At 43.0% G+C, this 23222-nt stretch overlaps 1 protein-coding gene and 1 non-coding gene across 7 annotated transcripts in view; both read left to right on the top strand.

Annotated features, from left to right (window-relative positions):
* Positions 1 to 23222, top strand: part of Akap7 (A-kinase anchoring protein 7) — a 120800-nt gene that overhangs the window by 27253 nt on the left and 70325 nt on the right. For all 6 annotated transcript variants that reach the window (XM_060373570.1, XM_060373569.1, XM_021645684.2 and 3 more), the window contains one exon: positions 1835 to 1995. In XM_060373570.1, coding sequence (XP_060229553.1) covers positions 1835 to 1995 — 161 coding nt within the window. The remainder of the gene's footprint in view (positions 1 to 1834; positions 1996 to 23222) is intronic.
* LOC132649600 (small nucleolar RNA SNORA17) lies at positions 3122 to 3253 on the top strand. The gene has a single exon (XR_009588096.1). It is a non-coding gene; the product is annotated as a small nucleolar RNA SNORA17 (small nucleolar RNA).

Below are 23222 nucleotides of genomic sequence, written 5' to 3'. Positions count from 1 at the left end.
TTCACTTTATACAGCCAGATAACCGGAAACCTGCACTATTTAAGTCACCTGTGTTTCCTGTATAAGGAGCTTCCAGAATTCATTATTTCTGGAAAGCCTTAGTCTTTCTCACGGCCTGCTTTAATTCATAGTTCCATGTAGCCTGGACGTCTTGAATTCCCTCAGTTTATGGTAGGTGTGTGAGTCTTCTGTGGTCACATGCTTTGCCGCCCAGAACCCACTGAAGGACAGTGTTGGATTAGAAGTGTGTACACGTCCTCTGGCCGTGAAGGTAGTTAGGATACATGATTTAGGATGTAGACATGGAGTTGCTGGGAGAATTGCTGACAGCTAAAAGCAGCTCTGCAGTATTGCATAGTCACTAGAACACGGCTGTGAAGTCCATGAGTGGGACTCACTCAGAGCTTGGCTATGAAGATTAGTTTACAAATATGATAGTACTGCAAAATCTACTTTTAGACATATTTGCTTGTTGAACAGGACAATTCAATGATGATTTTGTTAGAAGGAAGTTTGACAAATCCTCTCCAAAGTGCCTGCACTCATTTCTTTTTTAAGTAATTGCTGCCCTCTAGTGGGGATTTAATTTTTTCCTCATACTAAGGTGTGCCCATCAGAATTCTTTTCAGGATGGAAGTAATTGATTGTAAATTTAAAACCATGCAAAACTTGATAGTGTCTAACTCAAAGTATAAAGAGAAACAAAGGTTTGAAACACTGAGCGGTCACAGGTGAACACAGGCTACGCAGCTATAGCGAGCATTTACATCTAGTTGGGAAATACAGTTAAACTTACGTGTTATTTGAGTGCAGCCACAATAAATCATACCCTAAAGACCATTGTATATTAAGAGATAATATAAGTTATATACAAGATAGACTTGTATATATACAAGATATATACAAGTTTTGTAGAATAGATTACAAACAGTAAGTTCTGTCTGTTTGAGTAAGTATTAATACTTTCATTCTTAAAAACCTAGGAGGTGGGCTGGGGACATGGTTTAGCCGGTGGAGTGCTTACCTCCTCCGTCAGACAAGCCTGGGTTTGCTCTCGGGCCAGGTGTATGCCTGTCACCCTGACGTCTGGGAGGTGGTGACAGGATGAGCCCTCCTTCACTACTTGAGATTCTGCCTCAAGCCCAAGCCCAGCAGCAAACAAAACCAAACAGAAAGTTTAGAACATTCCCCACAATCTAACAGAGCCCCTATGTGGAATATTTTGTTTTGGGATGTGTCGTTAGTTTAAAAAAATAGTGGAAAAATGTAGCTTTTTGAGTTGTAGTCTTTTCATTCCCCCCCGCCCCCCGGCCCGGCATCCTGGAGACTGAATCTAGGACATCTCATGCAGTTGACAAGTGCTCTACAACTGAGCTGTCCTTAGCACTTTGAGTTATTCTGATCATTTTTTCCTGGTTAGCAATTTCTTTCCTTCTTTCTTTTTTAATTCAAAGTCTTACCATAGTCTGGGTCTTATGTGGTCTAGGTTGGCCTCCAGTTTGCATTTCTCTTGTCTAAGCCTCCAGAGTACCGTGTTTACAGGCGTGTGCTGCCACGTCCGACCTAGAAGTTTCTTGATGAATAGTGAAATAGCATCTGCTTTTACATCTTTAATAGTAATTATCGTGAGGAGAAGACTTAAGTCGCTTATTCTGTAGTCATTTAAGAATTCATATTGGGTTTAACCATAGGTTCTATCTAGAAGACATTTTGAGCTCCGAGATGATTAGGAAGCATATAAATTGTCTCTTGGTAGGATGGACTTCTTTGCTCCTTGTTTGTCTTTGTCTATTTGATTACTCATGGTGTTGCTGAAAATGTTGTCTGTTTCTAGCGGTACGGACGCGCTTCTGGAATTGAAGCCATTCATCGAGGAGATTCTTCAAGGGAAGCACCTGACTTTGCCCTTCCAAGGCATCGGCACTTTTGGAAGTCAGGTTGGCTTCGTGAAGCTGGCGGATGGGGACCACGTCAGTGTGCTTCTGGAGATAGCAGGTAAGATGGACAGATAGCCCTCATGGGGCCTCACGTGTGCTTTTCTCAGTGGCTGCCGCGGAGATTTGGCATCTCCTAATTTGGAGAGCTGGTATATCCGCACTGCACATGAACTGCTTTGGTGTCGGTTGAGTAAGTAGTAGCTAAAGGCCTGGGAGGTTCTCTTGAGGAGACCTCCTAGGGAAAACGCTAGACCGGATTCAAGGATGAACTGTAAGTGCAAATGGTCTTGTTGCTTATCTTGGGATGGGACATGTGACTGGCAATTTGGTCGGTATTGGATGAAGGAGAGACAATCACTGCGTCTCTGTTCAGAGCCTGAGGGAATTGTCATCTCTAGTACAGAGCACCAGCAATGGATCAGCCTACAGCTCCCTCCTCTCTTTTTGCTTAGTCTTTGCTGAGGAGAATGTATACTCGTGAGGGGCTGAGGCCTCACATCTCTTAGAGGCCATTTAAAGCAGACACACTCAATTGCAATAAAGTGGGAGCTGGATGAGTGGGTGAATTCTGAGTTTGATGTGGAGACAGTATGTCAGGTGTTGGGCTACGACCTACAAGCAGTGCTATGTAGTGTCATCTTGTGCCATTTTGTAGGTCACTCCTTGCTCTGAAATACTATCAGTGTTTGGTCTGTGTGTGGTTTACTTTTATCCTTCGCGTTTTTCTATCCTTATCCTTTTTTTTTTCTCTCCTCTCTTTTCTTTCATCTTCCTCTTCATCCCTCTACCTACCTTGTTCCCTCTCCTTTCAACTATTTAAAAGATAACTTAGGAACTGAACGTCTAGTACCAAAATGAAAGCTAAGGTTTCAACAAACCATTGTTGTCTTTACAACCTCGCCCTTGGTCTGCCTCCATTTAATTTTCCCATCATCCTGAAGTTGGTGTCTGCTATCTCCTTGTATTTTCTCAAAATACATTCGTGTTTATTTTAGTTGGTTTTAACATAATAAAAAGAATATCAAGTTGTCCGAAACCTTTTAGGACATGCTTTCATTCTTCATCTTTCAATACCTCTGTGTGTTAATAACTGCTTATTCAAGAGCACCCTTTTACTGGAAGGATGGGTGGTGTGGGCATCAGTTTGCACTGTTGTTTTTTCTTTTCTGTTTTAAAGAACTTGACCAGCCCCTGGGAGCATTACTGGTGTGGCTGCTGTGTCACATGTGCATCAGTAGGTGACAGAGAGGAGAAAGGCTGTGTCTGTGCTCAATGTTCTGACCTGTGAACGTCTGAATGATTAATAGCCTAACAGTTCCTGAAAAAGCCAACCCCAGACAACCACCAGACCAGTGCCATGGGGCTTGAACAGGAAGTGAGCCTGAGATGACTACCAGTCTGGCACCACACAAGCCCCAGCAGGGGTGGGGGAAATGACAGACCATGACCAAGATGACCCCTACCCGGTGCCATAGTGCATGACTGGGGCCTAGCACTCCTGAGACCAGTCCTGAGATGACCCCAGACACTCAGAGACCCCAGGTGCCCCTAAGAGGAACAAGTAAGTGGTTGAAAATGGAAAAGAAAGAGAAACAGAAGGACGTGGGCACAGTGAAGAGAGGCAGAACTGGAGACCTGAGGGTAGTGAGGGACAGCCTGACATGAGTAGCTAGTGATGCCACCTAGTGACAGCCATAGTGACCTGTGCTGCCACTGAGGGCCATGTCTGGGTCTGCGGCCCTGCAGCAGCAGGGGTCTGTTACCACCAAGGGCCAGGCTGCCACTCGGAGACATGTTGATATATGAGGGCTGTGCAGAACTCCCCCCCTCACCTGGGCATAGTGGGAGAGCTGGCCCCAGGTGTGGGTGGCATGAGGGCAAGAGAGCTGACCTTGCCCCTAGCCAGCTGTGGTACCCTGGAGAGCAGAGCCCTGTGTATTGCCAGAGTTGCAGGTGAGCTGGCCCTGAGGACACAGCGAGGGAGAACAGTCCCTAACTACTCTTTTCACATGTGGTGGGACGAATGAGGGAGAGATGCCCTCCTTCCCCTTCCACCTGTGTCAGATGGGAGAGCAGGCCATGCACCTCACCTGGGCAGCACAGTAGAGCAGGCCTAGGTGTGGGGGTTGTAGGTGAGCTGGCCCTGAGGGTGTGAGTGTGGGTGAGCAGGCCCTGCCTCCTGCGTGCTGAGTGTTGGCATCTGCAAGGGAGAGATTCCCTTGTTTCCCTTATGCCTTCACCACTAGCAGTGGGCAGGTGAGCTGGCCCCAGTGGGGTCATGAGAACAGGAGAGCTGGCCCTTTTCCTCACTGGCTGCAATACTCAGGGGACTGGGCCCTGCACCTTGCGTGGGCAGCAGGATAGAGCTGGCCCTGGTTGTGGGGGTTGCTGGTGAGCCAGGCCATGAAAGCATAAGAACATGAGGGCTAACCAGCTTAGATACTGCTCAGGCCGGGATCCAGGGCTTTGAATTGTCCCACCCCAACATCTACCCCATCAATGAACTGCTGAAGTACATGAAGGGGTTGGTCCTACAGATCCAAAAGTATAAGATCTCCATGACAGGGGCAACAACAGGACGTTGAGAGGAGTCCCAGTGAGGTTCCGGTATTGATAGTTAAGCAGAATCCAGAGAGTTCATACTAGAGCCACCAGTCATTGCAATGAACATTTACAAAGAACTGTAGACCAAAGGGTATACCGCGACACACTGTACTTTGTTTTTTGGTGGGGAGGTTGCAAGGGTGGAGGGTGGGTACAAGGAGAGGTGGAGCTGAGTGGGATTGGGGTTCATGGTGTGAAATTCACGAAGTGCCAACAAAAAGTTAAAAAAAACAAACAAAAGAATTTGTGATTAGTATTTTGTGAATTGCAATGTTTTCATAGGGTTCCTCATGACTCAGACTGTCTGTTAAAATAGAAAGGCATTAACAGTGTATAGCTTAAGTTCATTTAGTTGCTATCTGTTCAGGTGTATTAAAAAAAAGAGCTGTAAAAGATATCTATTGTTTACTTGAAAAGTAGCTTACCTAAGAGCATTTTATCTGGGTTATGAATATAAAATTTGCTATTGGTGTTACTGGCCAAACAGCCACATTCCTCTTAACTAAGGCCTTGACGAATTTATCTTCTCTAAATCCATGTCTTTTACATAATGCCAGGGTCAAGGAATTGCACTTTAGTGGGAATAGTCATTGCCGTAATCAGGTACTTGGGACAGTATACTGAAGTGAAATTCTCCGTTCTCTGCAGAGCAGTCTTATGCAGAAGAACTAGATGAGTGAGTATAATGGAATACCGTGATCTCTGCACCTAGGGTTGGGTGCGGTATCCTGAGGGCCCATAGGAGGAGCGTATGTATGGAGGACGGGTTCACAGCGGAGGTCGCCTTGAGCTGAGAGTAGAAGGTCCTTGAAGTGCAGCCTGCTTAAGCAGAGGAGAGGAGGGTGTTCCAGGCAGAGGGGAGAGTGTGTGCAAAGAAATCAAGGCACATTTAGGGATGCTCAAGGAATTCAGTTTTTAGTTTTAATTTTTATTTATTAATATTTTTGTATGTGGTGCATGTCTGTCTGTGTCTGAGTGTGAGGGTGCATGTGTCACACTCATTCATGTATGGAGGTCAAAGGGCATCTTTGTGGCATCAGTTCTCCCTCTGCTTTTACACGGGGCTCTGGGACTTTAACTCAGGCCACCAGGCTTGTACAGCCAGCGTCCCCCTGGCCTGAAGTCCAGTTTTATTGGATTTTAAATTACAAACCTGGAAGAATTGGTCAGAGGAAGTTCATATAATAAGGGAACAAGGAAAGTGAAAAAATGATTTCAGACAAATGGTGAAAGTTTTAGATAGTGATCACGGTAAGTGGAGAGGGGAATTTCATGAAGCGCTGTGTGACAGGACAGCAGTCAGTGCAAGTGTGTGTGGAATGGAGAGAAGAAGCTGATGATGGCATACTTGGCCTTACCCGAAGACTTAAAGGGACAGGAGAGCATGGACACTGGCAAGAGAATGCTGGGTGGGGTCCAATGCTCTCTTATCCAGTTGCTATTAGAGAATGAAATGGAGTGAGGTTGACATTGGAAGGATGGGGCACAAGGGCTGAAGATCAGTGTCGATAGAAGCCTGCATGTGAGAAAAGTTGTAAGGGTTAGCAATGGTCAGAGAACAGCATGTTGAATTTTGAGAATTCAGGAGATTTAGTCTTAAGAGAGATTAATGGAATCTTCTTCCTTTATTTTTACAAAGGACAAGTGATAGATAGATGTTCAAAGACAAGGGAGGACTGTTAAAGCTCCTTGTAGAGTTTAGTGAGGTTATTAGATAAAGTATTGGAATAAGCTATGGCAGATAATTGAGGCCAGTAAGATGACCCCATGGTAAAGGCACTTGCCGCCATGCCTGGTTATCTGAGTGGCTCCTCTTGCTTCACATGATAGAAGGAGAAAAGCGACTCCTGCAGGTTGTCCTCTGACCTCCGTATAGTCACCATGGCATTTGCTCATGTGTGTGTGCACACGCACATTTACAAGTGAATGTAAAAATAATAGTAGATACGTTGAATTAACTAATTTTCTAAAGAGGCGTCATTTCTAACAGCAACAAAAGCATAAGCGTGTGAGAGAGAAATCTGCCCAAGGATATGTCAAGTCTTCTGTGGAGAGAACCTTTTAACTACAACCCTGCTAGGTGTGTTTATCAAACGCTTTCCTCCTCTTCTCCCTTTCTTTTTCATTTGTTGGGAGAGTATCTCTTCTCCTCCACGGGAAATGCATTTCTAGAAAAGACAGAGTCCATCAGAAAATTGCAGGCTTACTTAAATTAAACTGTGTCTCTGTAGACGTGCTATGGCAAAGGTGCTTTCAAGATGTTTTGCCTTCATGATTCATAGAAATGTTACCTATGTATTTAAAAGCAAATGTTGTTAATTCCATGTTACTATGTTAAATAACAACAACAGCTTTTCTAATAAGTTTTTGTTGTTGTTTTTAGTCTCATGTAGCCCAGGCTGGCCTCACACTCACCATGTAGTTGAAGATGACCTTAAACTTCTTCCTAATCATCCTGCCTCTCCATGCACCACCATGCCTAGCGTTCAGGCGCAGGCTTTGGGTGTGCTGGACACATACTCTACCAGCGGAGCTCTATCCCCACCCATAATCTATTTTTTAATCTTAGTATCAGAACTGCTTTCTTAAACAGATTGTTTTTCACTTGATAAATACAGGGTATGTAACTTGTGTTGTTTTGAGATTGACTTCATTGTCAAAAAGCTTACATTTAAGCTTACTTTAATTTAGACTACGGGACACTTCATCTGTTTTTCTAGTTTTAGCATTCTTTGTCTCATCTTCTTTATTTTGTGATCATTTATCATGCTATACAGTTCTTTGGAGTCATCTTAAGTCCTGTTTTGGGGTAGGATAAGACAAAATATGTACAAGCAACAATTTGAACAATAACATTTAGAAGCCAAATAGGATGTAAAAAGCTGGCCAAAGCTCTCAAAGCTTTGAGGGCAGATCATCCCAGAATCAATGCCCACCCACAGTCAACAAACATAATATATATATTTTTCTGACTGACTACTCAGGAGAAAATGCCAGACTTAAGTCTTTTCTTTTGTAATATAAATATCACGGAAACCTTTTTAATTAGTCATTCAATCATTGTCCTTTTAAATGATTCAATGAGTGCTTGCAACATTAAGAATTCCATCCATTCTCTGCAAATATTCTCACAAAAATATTTTTCAGTATTGATGAAAGCTCCATTGTGTAGTGAGGAATGTGAAATCTCACCAGCTTTAATGGGAACAGGAACCCATGGATGCTCCTTTGTCATTTTAGCAAAGGCCACTGCCCCTGTAATTCCTTTCTTTATTCCAGATCCATTAGGGGCCACTGCTTAGAAGTATTTATATTCTGAAAATTTCATCAAAAAAAAATAAAAAAAAGGAAAAAAATAGAAAACATCACCGCTTGTTAAACTTACTTTGAACCTGTTGTTTGAGTATTGTACTGTTGCTTTTGTTTATAGTTTTCATGTGTAGTCAGAAGAAATCCAGATATTTTAATAGTCATGGGAGATTTTCACTCATCTACGCATTGAAGCAAAATTTTTGTTTATTTATGTTGTTGCTTTGAGAAAAGGTTTTGTTGTGTAGCCCTGACTGGCCTGGTACTATGTAGCCAAGGCTGGCCCTGAACTTGGAGCAATCCTGGTCTTAGCTTCCCAACTACTGACATTGTATATATGTGCCACCATGCCAGCTATTAAGGATTCAGCACTGCACTGAGAATGCCAGGCACTGGTGTTTATTTGGTACTTCCAGTTATGGTAGTGGTCATGTAGCCAGAATGTAGACTTTTTTTTCTGGTATTTTATTTCCTTATATTCATTGGGTTACCTTTTGGTATTGGGGGATTGAATGCAGGGCATTGGCCATTTGAAGTATATATTTGATCACTGATTCCCATCCCTAGTCTCTAGATTTAGTTTTAAAGGAATTCTTCAGGATCAGGCTACCTAAGTCCAACTTCATTACCAGGACCTCTCTCTGGTCTCCCCTTAGTTCCCTGACCCCTGTGAAAGGAGCCAAGGAAGACACACAGGTAGTTAAGGCTTGTTGCAGGGTATCCTGAATCACTCTGAAGATGAGAGTGGGCAGAGGCCAAAGGGCCTGCTGTCCTGTCTACATCCCAGGCAGGTTTTCCTGGGTCTCTGTAGCAGCCAGCCTCCAGAGGGACATTTTCCTGTCCGGGTGATTGTTAGGTGGAGTCAGTGGCTTTTTATCAGATAATCTGCTGGATGGTAACCCTGTAAGGATTAGGGTTTAGGAAACCAGGTTTAGATCGTTACTCATGATCTTCAGGGCAAGTCACAATTCAGGATGTCATATCTCCTCCCAGGGCCAGGGATAAGATTCCCATTCTTTCCTCTGACAGTAATTAGAGTCATGGAGTTCTAGGCTCTGTTTATACAGGCTGTTGGCTATAAGGCAAGGGTCTGGCCCCTAATCTCTTCTAAACCTGCACACACCTGACGAGCTCCCTTATGGTATCAGTGCAATAATTTAATAGTTTGTTTCTGTATTATATCTTAAGTGTTTGTTCAGATGGTATATTCTAACTTTCAGAAGAATATGTTTCATCTATCAGGATACCACTAAAAAACATGTGTTATGTGTTAATGTGTGTATGCATATGCCTGAGTAGTAGCATGCATAGGTTTGTTCTGAAGGATAGATGTAGAGCTAGGTGGACTTACTAGAGAGCTGGAGAATTTGTACAGGGTATGAAGAGTGTGATTTATCTAATTTTAATTGGGAGAGGTTTTAGTCCTCAGGTTAAATTCTTAAAGTATTACAGAGTTATTATAAAAAGGAAATGACTTTAGATGCTACTATTTTAACTTCTTACTGAAAACGATCAGAGTAAAGAATGTTAAGAAGCCGCCTGCAAGCCTGATTCTAGCATCAGGAAGGCTGCGGCTGAAGGGCATGAGTCAGAAGCCTGGGAACCACAGTGGGGCCTTGTCTGCAAAAGAAGTAATTAAGCAGTTTTAGTGTATAAAATTGGAGAAAACTTTTGTGTGCATTTAAGCATTCATTAAACGTCTAAATTAATGAGCTTTATCCATTGATGGAATCATGCCCTAAAATCTTCCCTGGATGTATGTGTGTGTGTAGGTCAAAGGTTCATATCCTGTGTCTTTCATCATTCTTTGCTTTAGTTTTTGAGCAGGTCACCAGGGCTCACTGATGTGCTAGGCTGCTTGGCCAGTCAGCTCTCCAGAGATCCACCTATCTCTGCCTCGCCAGGGCTGGGGTTGCCGAAGTGTGGGACAGGGCTGGCTTTTGACATGGGTGCTGAGGATCTACACTCCAGTCCTCATGTTTGTGGGGCAAGTCCTCACCCACTGAGCCACTTCTCCAGTCTATACCCTAAAACATTTTAGTCATTGACTTTAATGATTTACTTCTTTTTATTTTATGTGAACAGGTGTTTTGCCTACATATGTATTTTGCATGGATGTCTCTGTACCATGTTTGTACCTAGTACACACGGAGGTCAGAAGATTCCCCTGGAACTGAAGTTACATATGGTTGTGAGCCACGATGTGGTGCTGGGAACTGTACCTGGGTCCTCTGGAAGAGTAGCCAGGGCTCCTAACCACTGAACCATCTTTCCATCTCCAAAAGCATTTTAGACTAAGGATTGAATTTGAGGAGAAGCCGACAGGTCACTCTCTGACCCCCTTCCTTTGAAGAAGGTTGTAAACTTAGGAAGAATGTTGTAACCCTCCCAGAAGCAGATTCACTGGTTACATTTGATATATTGTCTTCTTTGCACCTGGAGAAAAGAAGTATCTTTTAGTATGATTATCCTATATTATATGTCTAATACCGACTGATAAGTGAGTATATACCATGTGTGTCTTTCTGCTTCTGGGTTACCTCACTCAGGATGATCTTTTCTAGTTCCCACCATTTGACTGCAAATTTCATGATTTCCTTGTTTTTAACTGCTGAGTAGTATTCCACTGTGTAAATGTACCACAATTTCTGTATCCATTCCTCAACTGAGGGACATCTGGGTTGTTTCAAGATTCTGGCTATTATGAATAAAGCTGCTATGAACATGGTTGAGCAAATGTCCTTGTATACTTTAGCATGTTTTGGATATATGCCTAGGAGTGGTATAGCTGGATCTTGAGGTAGCACTATTCTTACTTGTCTGAGAAAGCACCAGATTGATTTCCAGAGTGGTTGTATAAGTTTACATTCCTACCAGCAGTGGAGGAGGGTTCCCCTTTCTTCATATCCTCTCCAGCATGTATTGTCAGTTGAGTTTTTGATCTTAGCCATTCTGATGGGTGTAAGGTGAAATCTCAGGGTTGTTTTGATTTGCATTTCCTTGATGAGTAAGGAAGTTGAGCATTTCTTTAAGTGTTTCTCTGCCATTCGATATTCCTCTATTGAGAATTCTCTGTTTAGCTCTATACCCCATTTTTAATTGGATTACTTGATTTGTTGCCGTTTAACTTCTTGAGTTCTTTATATATTCTGGATATTAGCCTTTTGTTAGATATAGGGTTGGTGAAGATCCTTTCCCAATCCATAGGCTATCGTTTTGTTTTGACAACAGTGTCCTTTGCTTTACAGAAGCTTTTCAGTTTCATGAGGTCCCATTTATTGATTGTTGATCTTAGAGCCTGTGTTGTTGGTGTTCTGTTCAGGAAGTTGTCTCCTGTGCCAATGAGAGAAGCTAAGCAAGAAGGAGGACCCTGTGTAAGATGCTCAATCTTCATTCAGAAAGGCAAATGGGATAGACATCGGAAGAGGGTGAAAACAAGGAACAAGACAGGAGCCTACCACAGAGGGCTTCTGAAAGACTCTACCCAGCAGGGTATTAAAGCAGATGCTGAGACTCATAGCCAGACTTTGGGCAGAGTTCAGGGAATCTTGTGAAAGAAGGGGGAGATAGAAAGACCTGGAAGGGTCTGGAGCTTCACAGGAGAACAACTGAACCAAAAAATCTAGGCATAGGGGTATTTTCTGAGACTGATACTCCAACCAAGGATCATTCATGGAGATAATCTAGAACCCCATGCACAAAGGCAGCCCGTGGCAGCTCAGTCTCCAAATGGGCTTTCTAGTAAGGGGAACAGGAACTGTCTCTGACATGAACTCAGTGGCTGACTCTTTGATTACTTACCCCTGAGGGGGGTGCAGCCTTATCAGGCCACAGAGGAAAACAATGCAGCCAGTCCTGATGTGACCTGATAGGCTAGGGTCAGATGGAAGGAGAGGAGGTCCTCCACTATCAATGGACTGGGGAAGGGGCATGGGAGAAGATGTGTAAGGGAGGGTGAGACTGGGAGGGGAGGAAGGAGGAAGCTACAGCTGGGATACAAAGTGAATAAACTGTAATAATTTTTTTTTTTAAAAGGCTACACACACACACACACAGACATACACACACAAAGTGTCCTTTTCTCTGCAGGCACAGGAACACTGGGAGGCCTTGGTCAGTTCTTCTGGCCTGACACTATCAGACTTCACTTTTTATCTAAATATTCAATTAATCAAACCTACTTTAAAAATCACACAGGCTTACCTGGGTTTTGGGGGGAGTTGGAAAGAGTGTAGTCCTCAATTTCTTATAAAGGGTCCCAAGTCACATAAAACTTCTATAAATAAAATGGCATGCTTTTTCTCATTACTTTGTCTTTTGTTACAGGATTCTGAGACCTCAATATAACAAAGTAAATGATGTCCCTGTCTTCCACAAGCAGATATGCTGCTGCTAATTATTTCTGTTCTTCCAGTGTGAGCAGTTACTCTGTGCCAGTGGGATGAAGGGTGGAGCTCACCTTTGCATTCTCTGACCTGTGGGTCTGTAGTGGCAGCTCCTGGAGAGACTTCAGTTATTTAACCTCAGGGGCTCTGGTTCACATCTTCCTACCTTGATCTTGTTTTCCAGAGTGAAACAGCACCAGCACCAATTCCTAGCATGATCCTGTAGTCTTAGGGATTATGAAGAACGAGAAGGAGGAATTTCTTTACTTTTACAGTGATGAAAGTGCTCTGAAAAGCTTTTGCATAAAAATGGATGTGGAATTTTATTCATTTTTAAGCTAAATGCGGTTTTGTTAAGAAGGTTATTAAAATTGAGAGATTGCTAAAACTTTAGCCTGTTGAAATTATAATGGCCTTTGCATATTTTTGTTCAGAATGAGAAAAGAGCCCTTGGGTAGCATGATAAATGACTCCAAGTACATTTATCTCATAATAGAGAAAATGAAATGCTCCTAGGATGTGCATCTGAGCAATAGGTTTCTCTTTTTTTGACTGTCATTTTCCCTTAAAATGGAGAGGACAAAGTGTATATTCTGATTTGTAAGGAATTTGTTATGTTCCCAGCATTTGGGCCTGCCCTGGCTGCTGTGTTACAGCATGGAGGTTTGGACTTTCAAATACAGGCTGTTGGTAGTGTCTCAGGGGCTTGCTGACCCCTCACCCTGCTGTCTGCATTTAGGCTCTCTTTGGGTATGTCGCAACAACTTTGCTACATTTCCTTCATGTACCAAAGACCAGGCTGTCTGCTCTCCCTGTCCTGAGTCAGCGGAACTGGCAGCTCCTCAGTTTTATTTCTGCCTTTTTGCGTGGGTCATCCTCCATTCTTCCTTTTTTTCCTAGTTTGTCTCTTAACCTTTTTCCTTGTCTCTTTCATTTACCTACTTTTATTTTATTTCTCATTTTTTAAAATTTATTTTTAATTTATATATTTACTTTACATCCGGATTATAGCCTCCTCCCTCCTCTCCTCCTGGTCCCTCCCTCCCACCCTTTTCACCCTATCCCCCTCCCCCTGTCTTCAGAAAAGGAAGCTCCCCCCACTCTAGCCCACCCCAGCATATCAAGTAGAACTGAGCTCCCCCTCATCCACTAAGGCTAGGCAAGGCAGCCCAGCTAGAGCAAAGTGATCAAAAGCAGACAACAGCGTCCATGTCGTAGACAACCCCTGTTCAACTTCCTAGAGGACCCACATGAAGATGAAAATGCCCATTGGTTACATATGTGTAGGGGGCCTAGGTCAAGTGTATGCATGTTCTTTGGTTGGTGCTTCCGTCTCTGTAAGCTGCCATGGGTCTTAGTTGATTCTGTTGGTCTTCTTGCAGAGTTCTCGTCCCCTCCAGGTCTTTCTAACCTTCCTTCTTGGTCCTCCACAGGACTCCCAGAGCTCCACCTGATACTTGGCTGTGAGTCTCAGCATCTGATTTGATCAGCAGCTTGGGGGACCTCTTAGAAAATGGTTAATTTAGGCTCCAGTCTGTAAACATAGCAGAGTGTCCTTAGTGGTATCAGGGGTTGGCTCTCTCCCGTGGGGTGGGTGCCAGGTTGGGCCAGGCATCGGTGGGTCATTCCCTCAGTCTCTACTTTATCTCTGCACATCTTGTAGACACCCCCATATCCTCCCTGTAGCCAACCCTGTCACAGGTCTCCAGCTTGTCTAAGTGATGCCCCTGCCTTCGGTTTCCCTTTTCTCTCCAGGCCCTGAAACCTCCTCTCCCCACTCTCCCCAGACCTGATCCCCCGTTTCCCTCCCCACACTCTCTCTACTTCCTCTTCTACTGTCTATTCTATTTCTCCATCTGAGTGAGATTCATGGAGGGCCTCCCTTGGGCCATCCTTGTTACTTAGCTTCTTTGGGTCCATGATTAGTAAGTAGTATAGTTATCCTGTCATGTATGGCTAATATCCACTTATAAGTGAGTATATACCACATTTGTCTTTCTGGATCTGGGTTACCTCACTCAGGATGATCCTTTCTAGTTCCATCCCATTTGTCTGCAAATGTCATGATTTCCTTTTTTTTAAAAAAGCTGAGTAGTATTCCATTATGTAAATGAACCATATTTTCTTTATCCATTCTTTGGTTGAGGGACATCTAGGTTGGCTATTATGAATAAAGCTACTAGGAACACAGCAGATGTCTTTGTGGCATGGTGGAGTGTCTTTTGGCTATATGCCCAGAAGTGTTACAGCTGGGTCTTGAGGTAGTACTATTTCCGATTTTCTGAGAAAGCATCAGATTGATTTCCAAAGTGGTTGTACAAGTTTGCACTCCCACCAGCAATGGGGGAATATTCCCGAATCTCCACATCCTAGACAGCATGTGCTGTCACTTGAGTTTTTGACCTTAGCCATTCTGACAGGTGTAAGATGGAATTTCAGAAGTGTTTTGATTTGCATTTTTGTGATGACTAATGACTTTGAGTATTTAAGTGCCTCTCTGCCATTTGAGATTCCTCATGAGAATTCACCATTTAGCGCTGTGCCCCATTTTTAAATTGGTTATTTGGTTTGTTGGTGCTTAATATCTTGAGTTCTTTACATATTTTGGATATTAGCCCTTTGTCAGATGTAGGGTTGGTGAAGATCTTTTCCTAATCCATAGGCTGCCATTTTTTTTTAACAATGTCGTTTGCCTTACAGAAGCTTTTCAGTTTCATGAGGTCCCATTGATTGATTGTTGATCTTAGAGCCTGAGCTGTTGGTATTCTGTTCAGGAAGATGTCTACCTTGCCAATGAGTTCAAGGGTGGTTCCCACTTTTTCTTCTAATAGATATAGTGTTTCTGGTTTTATTTTGAGGTCTTTGATCCACTTGGACTTGAGTTTTTTTCAGGGTGATAAATATGGATCTGTTTGCATTTTTTTACATGAGGACATCCATTTGGATGAACACTGTTTGTTCAATATGGTTTTTTTTTTTAAACCATTGTATGATTTTGGCTTCTTTGTCAAAACTCAAGTGTCTGTAGGTGTGTGGATTTCTTTCTGGGTCTTCAATTCAATTCTATTGATCAATCAGTCTGTTTCTATGCCAATATCCTATAGTTTTTATTACTATTGCTCTGTAGTACAGCTTGAAGTCAGAAATGGAGATACCTCCAGAAGTTCTTTTATTGTATAGGACTGTTTTTATCTATTCTGGGTTTGTTTGTTTGTCTTTTTAGTGGGGAATTAAATCTGTTGGTATTGAGAGATATTAATGACCAATGATTGTTAGCTATTTTGATGTTGGTGGTTGTAGTGAGTTTGTGTGTTTCTCTTCTGTTGGTTTTGCAGTGGCTTTATATATTTCCTGTGTTTTCTTGGGTGTAGATTACTTTCTTTGGTTGGAGTTTTCCTTCCAGTATCTTCTGTTAGACTGGCGTTGTGCATAGATATTGTTTAAATTTGGTTTTTATCATGGAATATCCCCCCACCCCCCATCTCTGGTGACTGAAAGTATAGTAGCCTGAGCTGACCTTTGTGTTCTCTTAGGGTCTGCATGACATCTGTCTAGGCCCTCTGGCTTTCATAGTCTTTGTCTTTGGAACTGGAGAGCTTTCCTCAGAAGATGGAGAAAGCCTGGTGGGTAAAGGCAGGAATCAGTCTTCCCAGAACTGAGAGCTTTCCCTGGAATGGTGGGATTAGCTGGGTGGCTGGAGGCTGAAACCACTCATTCCCAGCACCTGTGGGCTCTTCTGTCATCTGGGAAGCCACATTAATTTTACTACCTGAACCATCTTTAAGAACCCTACAACAGCGGTGTTAAGTGTGTTCGTATTACTGTGCAAGCAATCTCTAGACATTTCTTCATTCAGAAAGGCTGCAACCCAGTATCCATTAATATCTTCCTCACTGGCCCAGCCAACCATCCTCTTTACTTCTGTGTCCTGGGATCTGGTTACTGTTGCTTCCTCATAGGAGAGAAATCACACAGTATTTGCCTTTTTAAAAATACAATTTTTAATTGATTCTTTGTGAGTTTCATATCATGCACCCCAGTCCCACTCATTTCCCAGTCCTTCCATATCTGCTTTCTACCCTTGTAACTTTTCCCAAAAGGAAACAAAACAAAACAAAAACAATAAAACCTCAGCATGGAAGCTCTGGTGTCTCAAGGTATGTCACACGGTGTACCCTTTTGCCCAAATACTTTACTTTCAAATGTTCATTGCGGTAAGTCATTGGTCCTGTTCAAGGTCTCTGGCTTCTGCTACATCATCGATAGTGTATCCTCACCAGGACCCCTCTCGGGTGTCCTGCTTTTGCCCTGAGTCATGGAGATGCTGCAGCTTTGCAGGACCGGTCCCTTCCCCATGCTCCAGCAGCTCACAGATGGGGTACATGTTGGGGTGGGCCAACTCAGAGCCCTGGCTCTGGGCCTGGGTGCTAGCTGAGTTGGTCAGCCTGCCAGCCCTCCTGCACCCATGCCAATGGGCCAGCTCTCCTGCGTCACTCAGGGGAGTCTCCCACACCCACAATCAGCTTGCCCCTTACCACCCTTGAGTCTCTTCATAGACCAGGAACCATTCTGCTTCTCTTTCCCTCCCGTCTCTCTACCACATACGTGCTCATCGTAGTGGTACTGGCCTACCTGCCTGCGTCACAGGTGGCACATGGGCTTGGAGCTCCAGTATCAGACTGGACTGTTCCCTCAGCATGACATCCTTAAGTTTACCCATATTACAGCGTGTATCGGAATTTCTTTCCTTTCATGTATCTTCTGTGTGTGCGGGTGTATGCAAACAACTACTGTAGGAAGCTCATCGTATATTGCATCTGCTAGTTAGAATCTTTCCCAGCCAAAGTAATATTACTTTGGAGGAATTTTTCATCGCTCTGTCCCCAGACCCAGACACATAAAACTCAATAAATATATTGCACTAGATAAATCAATGCCAGAGTTTGTTCTGTGGACATAAAGGTATAACTGAACATCCAACATTTAACCTTAGGCATGCTCTCTTCTCTCATTTACACTTGTGCCTGAATTAAGTCCATCCAGGAGTTCTAGAATACTCTTAAGGATGATGTACCAGAAACCTCCCTGACTTTTCCCTTGAACTTGATGGCTATGCAGATGAGAAGGTGACTAATTTTGATCAACTTGGTAAGGCTTAGAATCACTAAAGGAACAAACCTCTGGACCCGTGTGGTGGTTGGAATGGGATGTTCCTCATAGAGTCATATGTTTGGACAGTTGGTTATCAGTTGGTGGTGCTGTTTGGGGAGGCTTAGGAGGTGGCCTTGCTGGAGGAAGTTCGTCTCTGGCACCATTCCCAGGTTGCTCTATGAGCCTGCCTATGTGAGCTCTTCCTTGTTCCTGCTGACTTGCCTACCCGCTGGCCACGCCTTCAGACCATGATGGTAACAGAACTGTGAGCTCAGATAAACCCTTCTGTAAGCTGCCTTGGTCATCGTGTTTTAACACAGCAGCAGAAGAGTCACTAATACGGCATGCCTGTAAGAGATTTTATATCCTGGGCTAACTGAGGTGGGATGGCTCCCTCTGAATGTGGGTGGTGTCATCCCTTGACTGGATAAAAGCAGAATGCCAGCTTAGCTCAGGCGTTCACCTCTCTGCTTCCCAGCTGTGCACCGTGACCACTGCCTGCCTGCAGCTCCAGCTGCCCCAGCCTCCCCACTGTGATGCCTGAGCCCTCAAACCGTGACCTAAAACAAGCCCTTTTGCTCTTAAGTGGCTCTTGTCTGCTGTTTTAGCAGTAAGTAACGCAAGGACCGAGAGAGACTGTGTTATGGTTTCTACCATCAGCGCTGCGTATGTCCAAGAACGCAAGCCGAGCCTTGCAGTGTGTGACCTGACGTCTCTCTGTACTTGTCTGTGGTAGAATGAATGCCACTCATCACATGAAGCTGCAGTTTTCAAGAATTGCTTTTAAGAATGAAATGTTTTCAAATTCTGTTTGACAGTTTTACATAGTAATCGATGGGAAATCTCTATCTTAAATGAGAAGTGTAAAGTTTTAAAATTGAAGTTGGTCTACATTATGACAGCCTTTATTTTGAAACACACAGTTCAAATCCCTTGTGAAAACTGCCTAAAAATGAAATGGGTTTAGGCAGTGGAAACAGGTCTCCTCAGAATAGTATCACTGGGAATGACAGAAAACAGTTACCACTTTTATTTCTTTGAAGTTTTAGGTGACTGAAGACTGGTTCTAAATTTTTATTTACTTACAATATTTTCTTTCTATATGTGACACAATTGCATAGTAACTTATATTGATATTTAAAAGTATCTCCTAATTGAAAAGCATGGAAAAGAATTGCTTAGTATTGTCAGACATATTAGTTCATCACAAATCAGCTTTTTAAAAAATGATTACCTACTCTTCCTATTATAACCATATAGTACCCAACAGTCTGCTCTAGACCACCTCATTTACATTGAACATGCGACTTTGGTATAGATAATGTTTGTAATTATTGGTTCTGTGTTTGGATTTCACCAAGTTAAGAGAAAAAGGCATTAACATATTTATAAAAATGAAAAATTTATTTCATTTTTTATTTATTTACAGTGTGGCCGAAACTGGTGAGAGAAAAATTTTAATTTGCTTCTGTTTTGCCCAGTGTGACAAACAGAGAGAAGATGAGGCAAGTGATAGATGACTGTCACTCATCTCTCACTCTCTGCCTCATTGCCTGGAGACAAGGTGTCTCTGGGCCAGAAGCTCACCCTTTCGGCGAGGCTGGCTGGTTTGGGAGCTCCTGGGGTCAGCGTGTCTCCTGCTGGTGCAGGCAAGGGCAGCCACACTCGGCCTTTGCACGGTGCTGGACATCATTCACCCGCTGGCTCTCATGTTTGTGGAGTTTTCACTCACAGAAATGTCTCCCTAGCCCTGGACGAACTTTATTCTTTGAAGTCTTTGATCATTTAGTTCATTGTGTGGCCCTTGTGGTCAGACTGTTCCAACATAGGAGGAAAAAAAGGGCAGGAAAAAAGAGCTCCCATTACTCCCTTAAAAAAATATATATGTATGTATGCATGCATGTATGTATGTATCTATCTATTTATCTATCTATCTTTCAATCTATGGCCAAATTAGAGCAACAAAAGATGTTCTTTCAAAATTTGCTTTAGAAAGAGTGGCCTTTGGGCCAGGTTAACCCGCAGTCCAATTGTTAAAATGACATGTTGGAACAGAAGTGCTTACCCACAATTTTGACAGTTGTCAAGAACCGACAACACTGAAACGAGGTTGTTTGTAGAACCCGCTTAATTTTATCAGAGGATCTCCTGTAAGAGCTGCTGCTGGAGTAGCACTCGGGGGAAGCGCCCTGTTTTACAGCCCACACATTCTTATAAAAACAGGTGGAAATGTGGTAATGAATATGTAAAAAGTTCCAAGTTTGACCCTTTCCTAGAATTTAATCATGTATAATATCAGGAATTGCATTTTAATAATCGAGCTGCAGTTGCTACTTTTGTTGTGCTTATAGTGCAGTCGGGTAGAACTTCTGTAAGACATTTAGATCTTTAGTTACCACAAAGCAGGATTCTTGGAGTTTAGACCATATTAGCCTAACAACCAGCAACCATATAGATACTGTCATCATTCAAGCAAGTAATTTGTTAGTTTCCCCACTTTCTTTAAGGATAAGGACAGATTAGGTTTCTCCAGCTCAGAATTCTAACAGGCTGGGTGATGGGGGTGTACGTGTCATCCTAGGACATGGAAGGTAGAGGCGGGAGGATCGGAAGTTCAGATTGATTACAGAGTGACTCTGAGGCCAGTCTGGGCTGTGAGACCATGTCTCAAAAGCCAATAACCAAACCAAACTGAAGCAGCAAAACAAAACAAAACCACCAAATAGCAAAAGGAGCAGTTTCGATGATGTCATTCTCCTAATTGCAAACTCCTGGACTGGGCCTGTATGTGCACTTAGCCTTAGTTTCAGTGTGGAGCAGTCGGTATGCGCCTGTGCTCGTATCTTTACTCTAGACAAATGATCAGTGTTGCTTACGGATAGGAGGCCTACATCTTTATTAAAAGCATGATACCTGGGTGTGGAAAGGATGAGGTTTGGTCTTCATATGCTGTAAGTTTTTCTGCAAAAACAATGAAAATGGCATTTTTAACCATCTAGAGCTCAGGGTGTAGCTTAGTCACAGAGTGCTTCTCTTAATTTCTTTCCTTTTTTAAAAAGATTATATATATATATATATAAATATATATAATTTAAAGATTTATATATAATATATATAGTTCTTCTTGCATGTACACCTGCATGCCAGAAGAGGGCACCAGATCTCAGTATAGATGGTTGTGAGCCACCACGTGGTTTCGGAAATTGGACCTCTGGAAGAGCCACCAGTGCACCTAACCTCCGAGCTTAATCTCTCCAGCGCAGTCACAGAGTGTTTGTTGAGTGTGCACAAAGCCCTGGTTTAGATTTTAGCAGAAAATCTAAAAGCACTGTGTGGCAGCTCAGTAGCAGCTCACCTGTCTCAGAAAAGCAGGTGAGTCTCTTTAGTCTGGTAAGACGCTTGGCTTCAGTCACACAGACATCTGACTAACAAGCTAAGAAAGCTACAAAGCTACTGTTCCATTTGGAACAATCTTTTTTTTTAATTTTTATTTTTATTAAGAGAGTCTTTAGTGTTGGCATTTAGCTCAAGCTGACTTGATATTCAGATCCTGCTGCTTTAGCATCCTCAGTTATGGTAAGTACGTCATGATGCCCAGCTGAAATCTTTGAGTTGAAGTGAGACAGAGACAGAGAGTTGTCTGTATAAACTATCACTACAATAGGTGATGGCTGTCTTATAATTACTGTATCAGTACATTTCCTTTACACAAATTACAAACTCTAGAGATTTTAATATAACATTAAAAATAACTTTGTTTTTAGCTGGGCAGTGGTGGTATATACCTTTAATTCCATCTCTTGGGAGGCAGAAGTAAGTGGAATGGAATAGAACAGGGGTTCTCAACCTTCCTGATGCTGCGACCCTTCCATATAGTTCCTCATGTTGTGGTGACCCCCAACCATAGAATTACTTCCTTTGCTACTTCATAACTGTAATTTCACTACTGTTATGAATTGTAATGTAAATATAAGATATGCAGGATATCAGATATATGACCCAAGTGAAAGGGCAATTCAACCCTCAAGGGGGTCATGACTCACAGGTCGAGGACCCCTGGAATAGGAGACCAAAGAATAAAAACACATAGGTATAACCGCCTAATATTTGAAAAGGTGTCAAAAACAAACTGTTGGGAAAAAGAGCCTCTTCAAGATGTGGTGTTTGGAAAACTAGCTATCCACTTGTGAAAGAGCGCAGCTGCATTCATGTGCAAGATCAAAATGGATTAAAGAGCATAAGGAATACCTGAAATTCTAAAGGCCTAGAGGAAAATAAGGGAAAACATTTCAAGACCTCTACACACAGGTAAGGACTTTCAGAAAAGAGCTCCAACAGCACAGAAAACAGGCCCCACAATGGATGGGTGGGATTGAGTGAAATGAAAACGCTTTGTGTAATAAAGGAAACCAACAGCAAAGGGGCAGGTGGAGCGGAAGAGAGGAACTGTAATCACTGCACGTGCATCTTATTAGTATGTTCAGGCCTTCGTGATGAAATGTTACCACCCAGCATTCAGAGTTAGATGAATTACCCTCCTCCATTGCTGCACAAAACCTGGCAAGGATTTTTATTTTTTTTCTTCAAGTCTCTGTCTCTAATTGGACTTCTACAGTATGGTCCACGGGAATCTCTCTGAGAATTTTTTTTTTTTTTTTTAATATATTGAGAAGCATTACAGCCTTGAGATTTATTGGCTACTCCTTGTCTGTTTTGAGGTTTGACTTGCATCTCCTAAAATAAAAAATAAAAAGGGGGAGCTACAGGGAACCATGGAGTTGGCCTTGTCTGGCTGCCTTGAGATGTGTGTGTCACAGGCTTTTCAAGTCCCTGGCTCCTGGGGCGCAGTATGCCACCTGGTTCCTGAGAGAACGATACACTCCCTCAGGCGCTGAAGCGTTCAGGCTGCTTTGTGTTTCTCGGTATGTTCCTTCAGTAGTCAAGGAAGCTAGAAGGGGCAATTGGTCTTAGACATCAATCTGCGTTCTCTGTATATAGCTTATATCACTGTGTCCTGGCATCTACAACTGTATTGAATTGCCTATCTACAATTGCCTATAAAAAGATTGCTCCAGTAAAACTGCCACAGTTTAAGTTTTTCTGGTGGCCCCTCCAACCAGCCTGGTTTCATTCCTTGCGGACCTGTCAGGTGACGTTGGCCGGGTAAGTAAGCATGTGAGCTTACAGATAGAATTTATTTGGGCGTCTGGTTCCAGAGGAATAGAAGTCCTTCACAGCAGGTGGAAATGGCAGCAGGCAGCATGGCGGCTAAAGCAGGGCGCTGAGAGCTCATGTCCTCAATGGCCAACATGTGACATGAGAAGGGAACTAAAGTCTTTCAACTCTCAGAGCCCGCCTCCAGCAACACACTTTCTCCACAGAGGCCGTACCTTCTGAGCCTCCCCCAACAGCGCTACCAACCAGGAGTGACTGTTGAAGTAGATGAGCTCACGGGGGAACTTGTCTTTCAAGCTGCCCAGACTCTGTGTGATTTGAAAAGGAGAGAGAAGACTTGTGGAGATGAATAGGGTCAGCTTGAGGGAAGTAGGAAGGTGGGGGGGGAGGAAATGGCGGGGAGAGAGAGCAGAGGACAATAAGTAACGAGGCTGAAAATGTCACAATGAAGCCATCACTTTGTATTCTGACATAGACATATTAGAATGTTTATTCCCTGTTAATTTTACTCCTCTAAAGCAGTTGTTCTCCAGCTGGGAGACACCATCAGATAATGTTCCCCTGTGCTTTGTCGTGTTTTTTTGTTTTTTTGTTTGTTTGTTTTTTAATTAGACCCCTTGTCATAAAGCCTGTGTCTGCACCTCAAGTGGGTGTATATTAA

This window comes from Meriones unguiculatus, chromosome 20 (genome assembly GCF_030254825.1).
Source record: "Meriones unguiculatus strain TT.TT164.6M chromosome 20, Bangor_MerUng_6.1, whole genome shotgun sequence".
Lineage (NCBI taxonomy): Eukaryota > Metazoa > Chordata > Mammalia > Rodentia > Muridae > Meriones > Meriones unguiculatus.
This window is presented reverse-complemented; position numbering and strand designations above follow the sequence as displayed.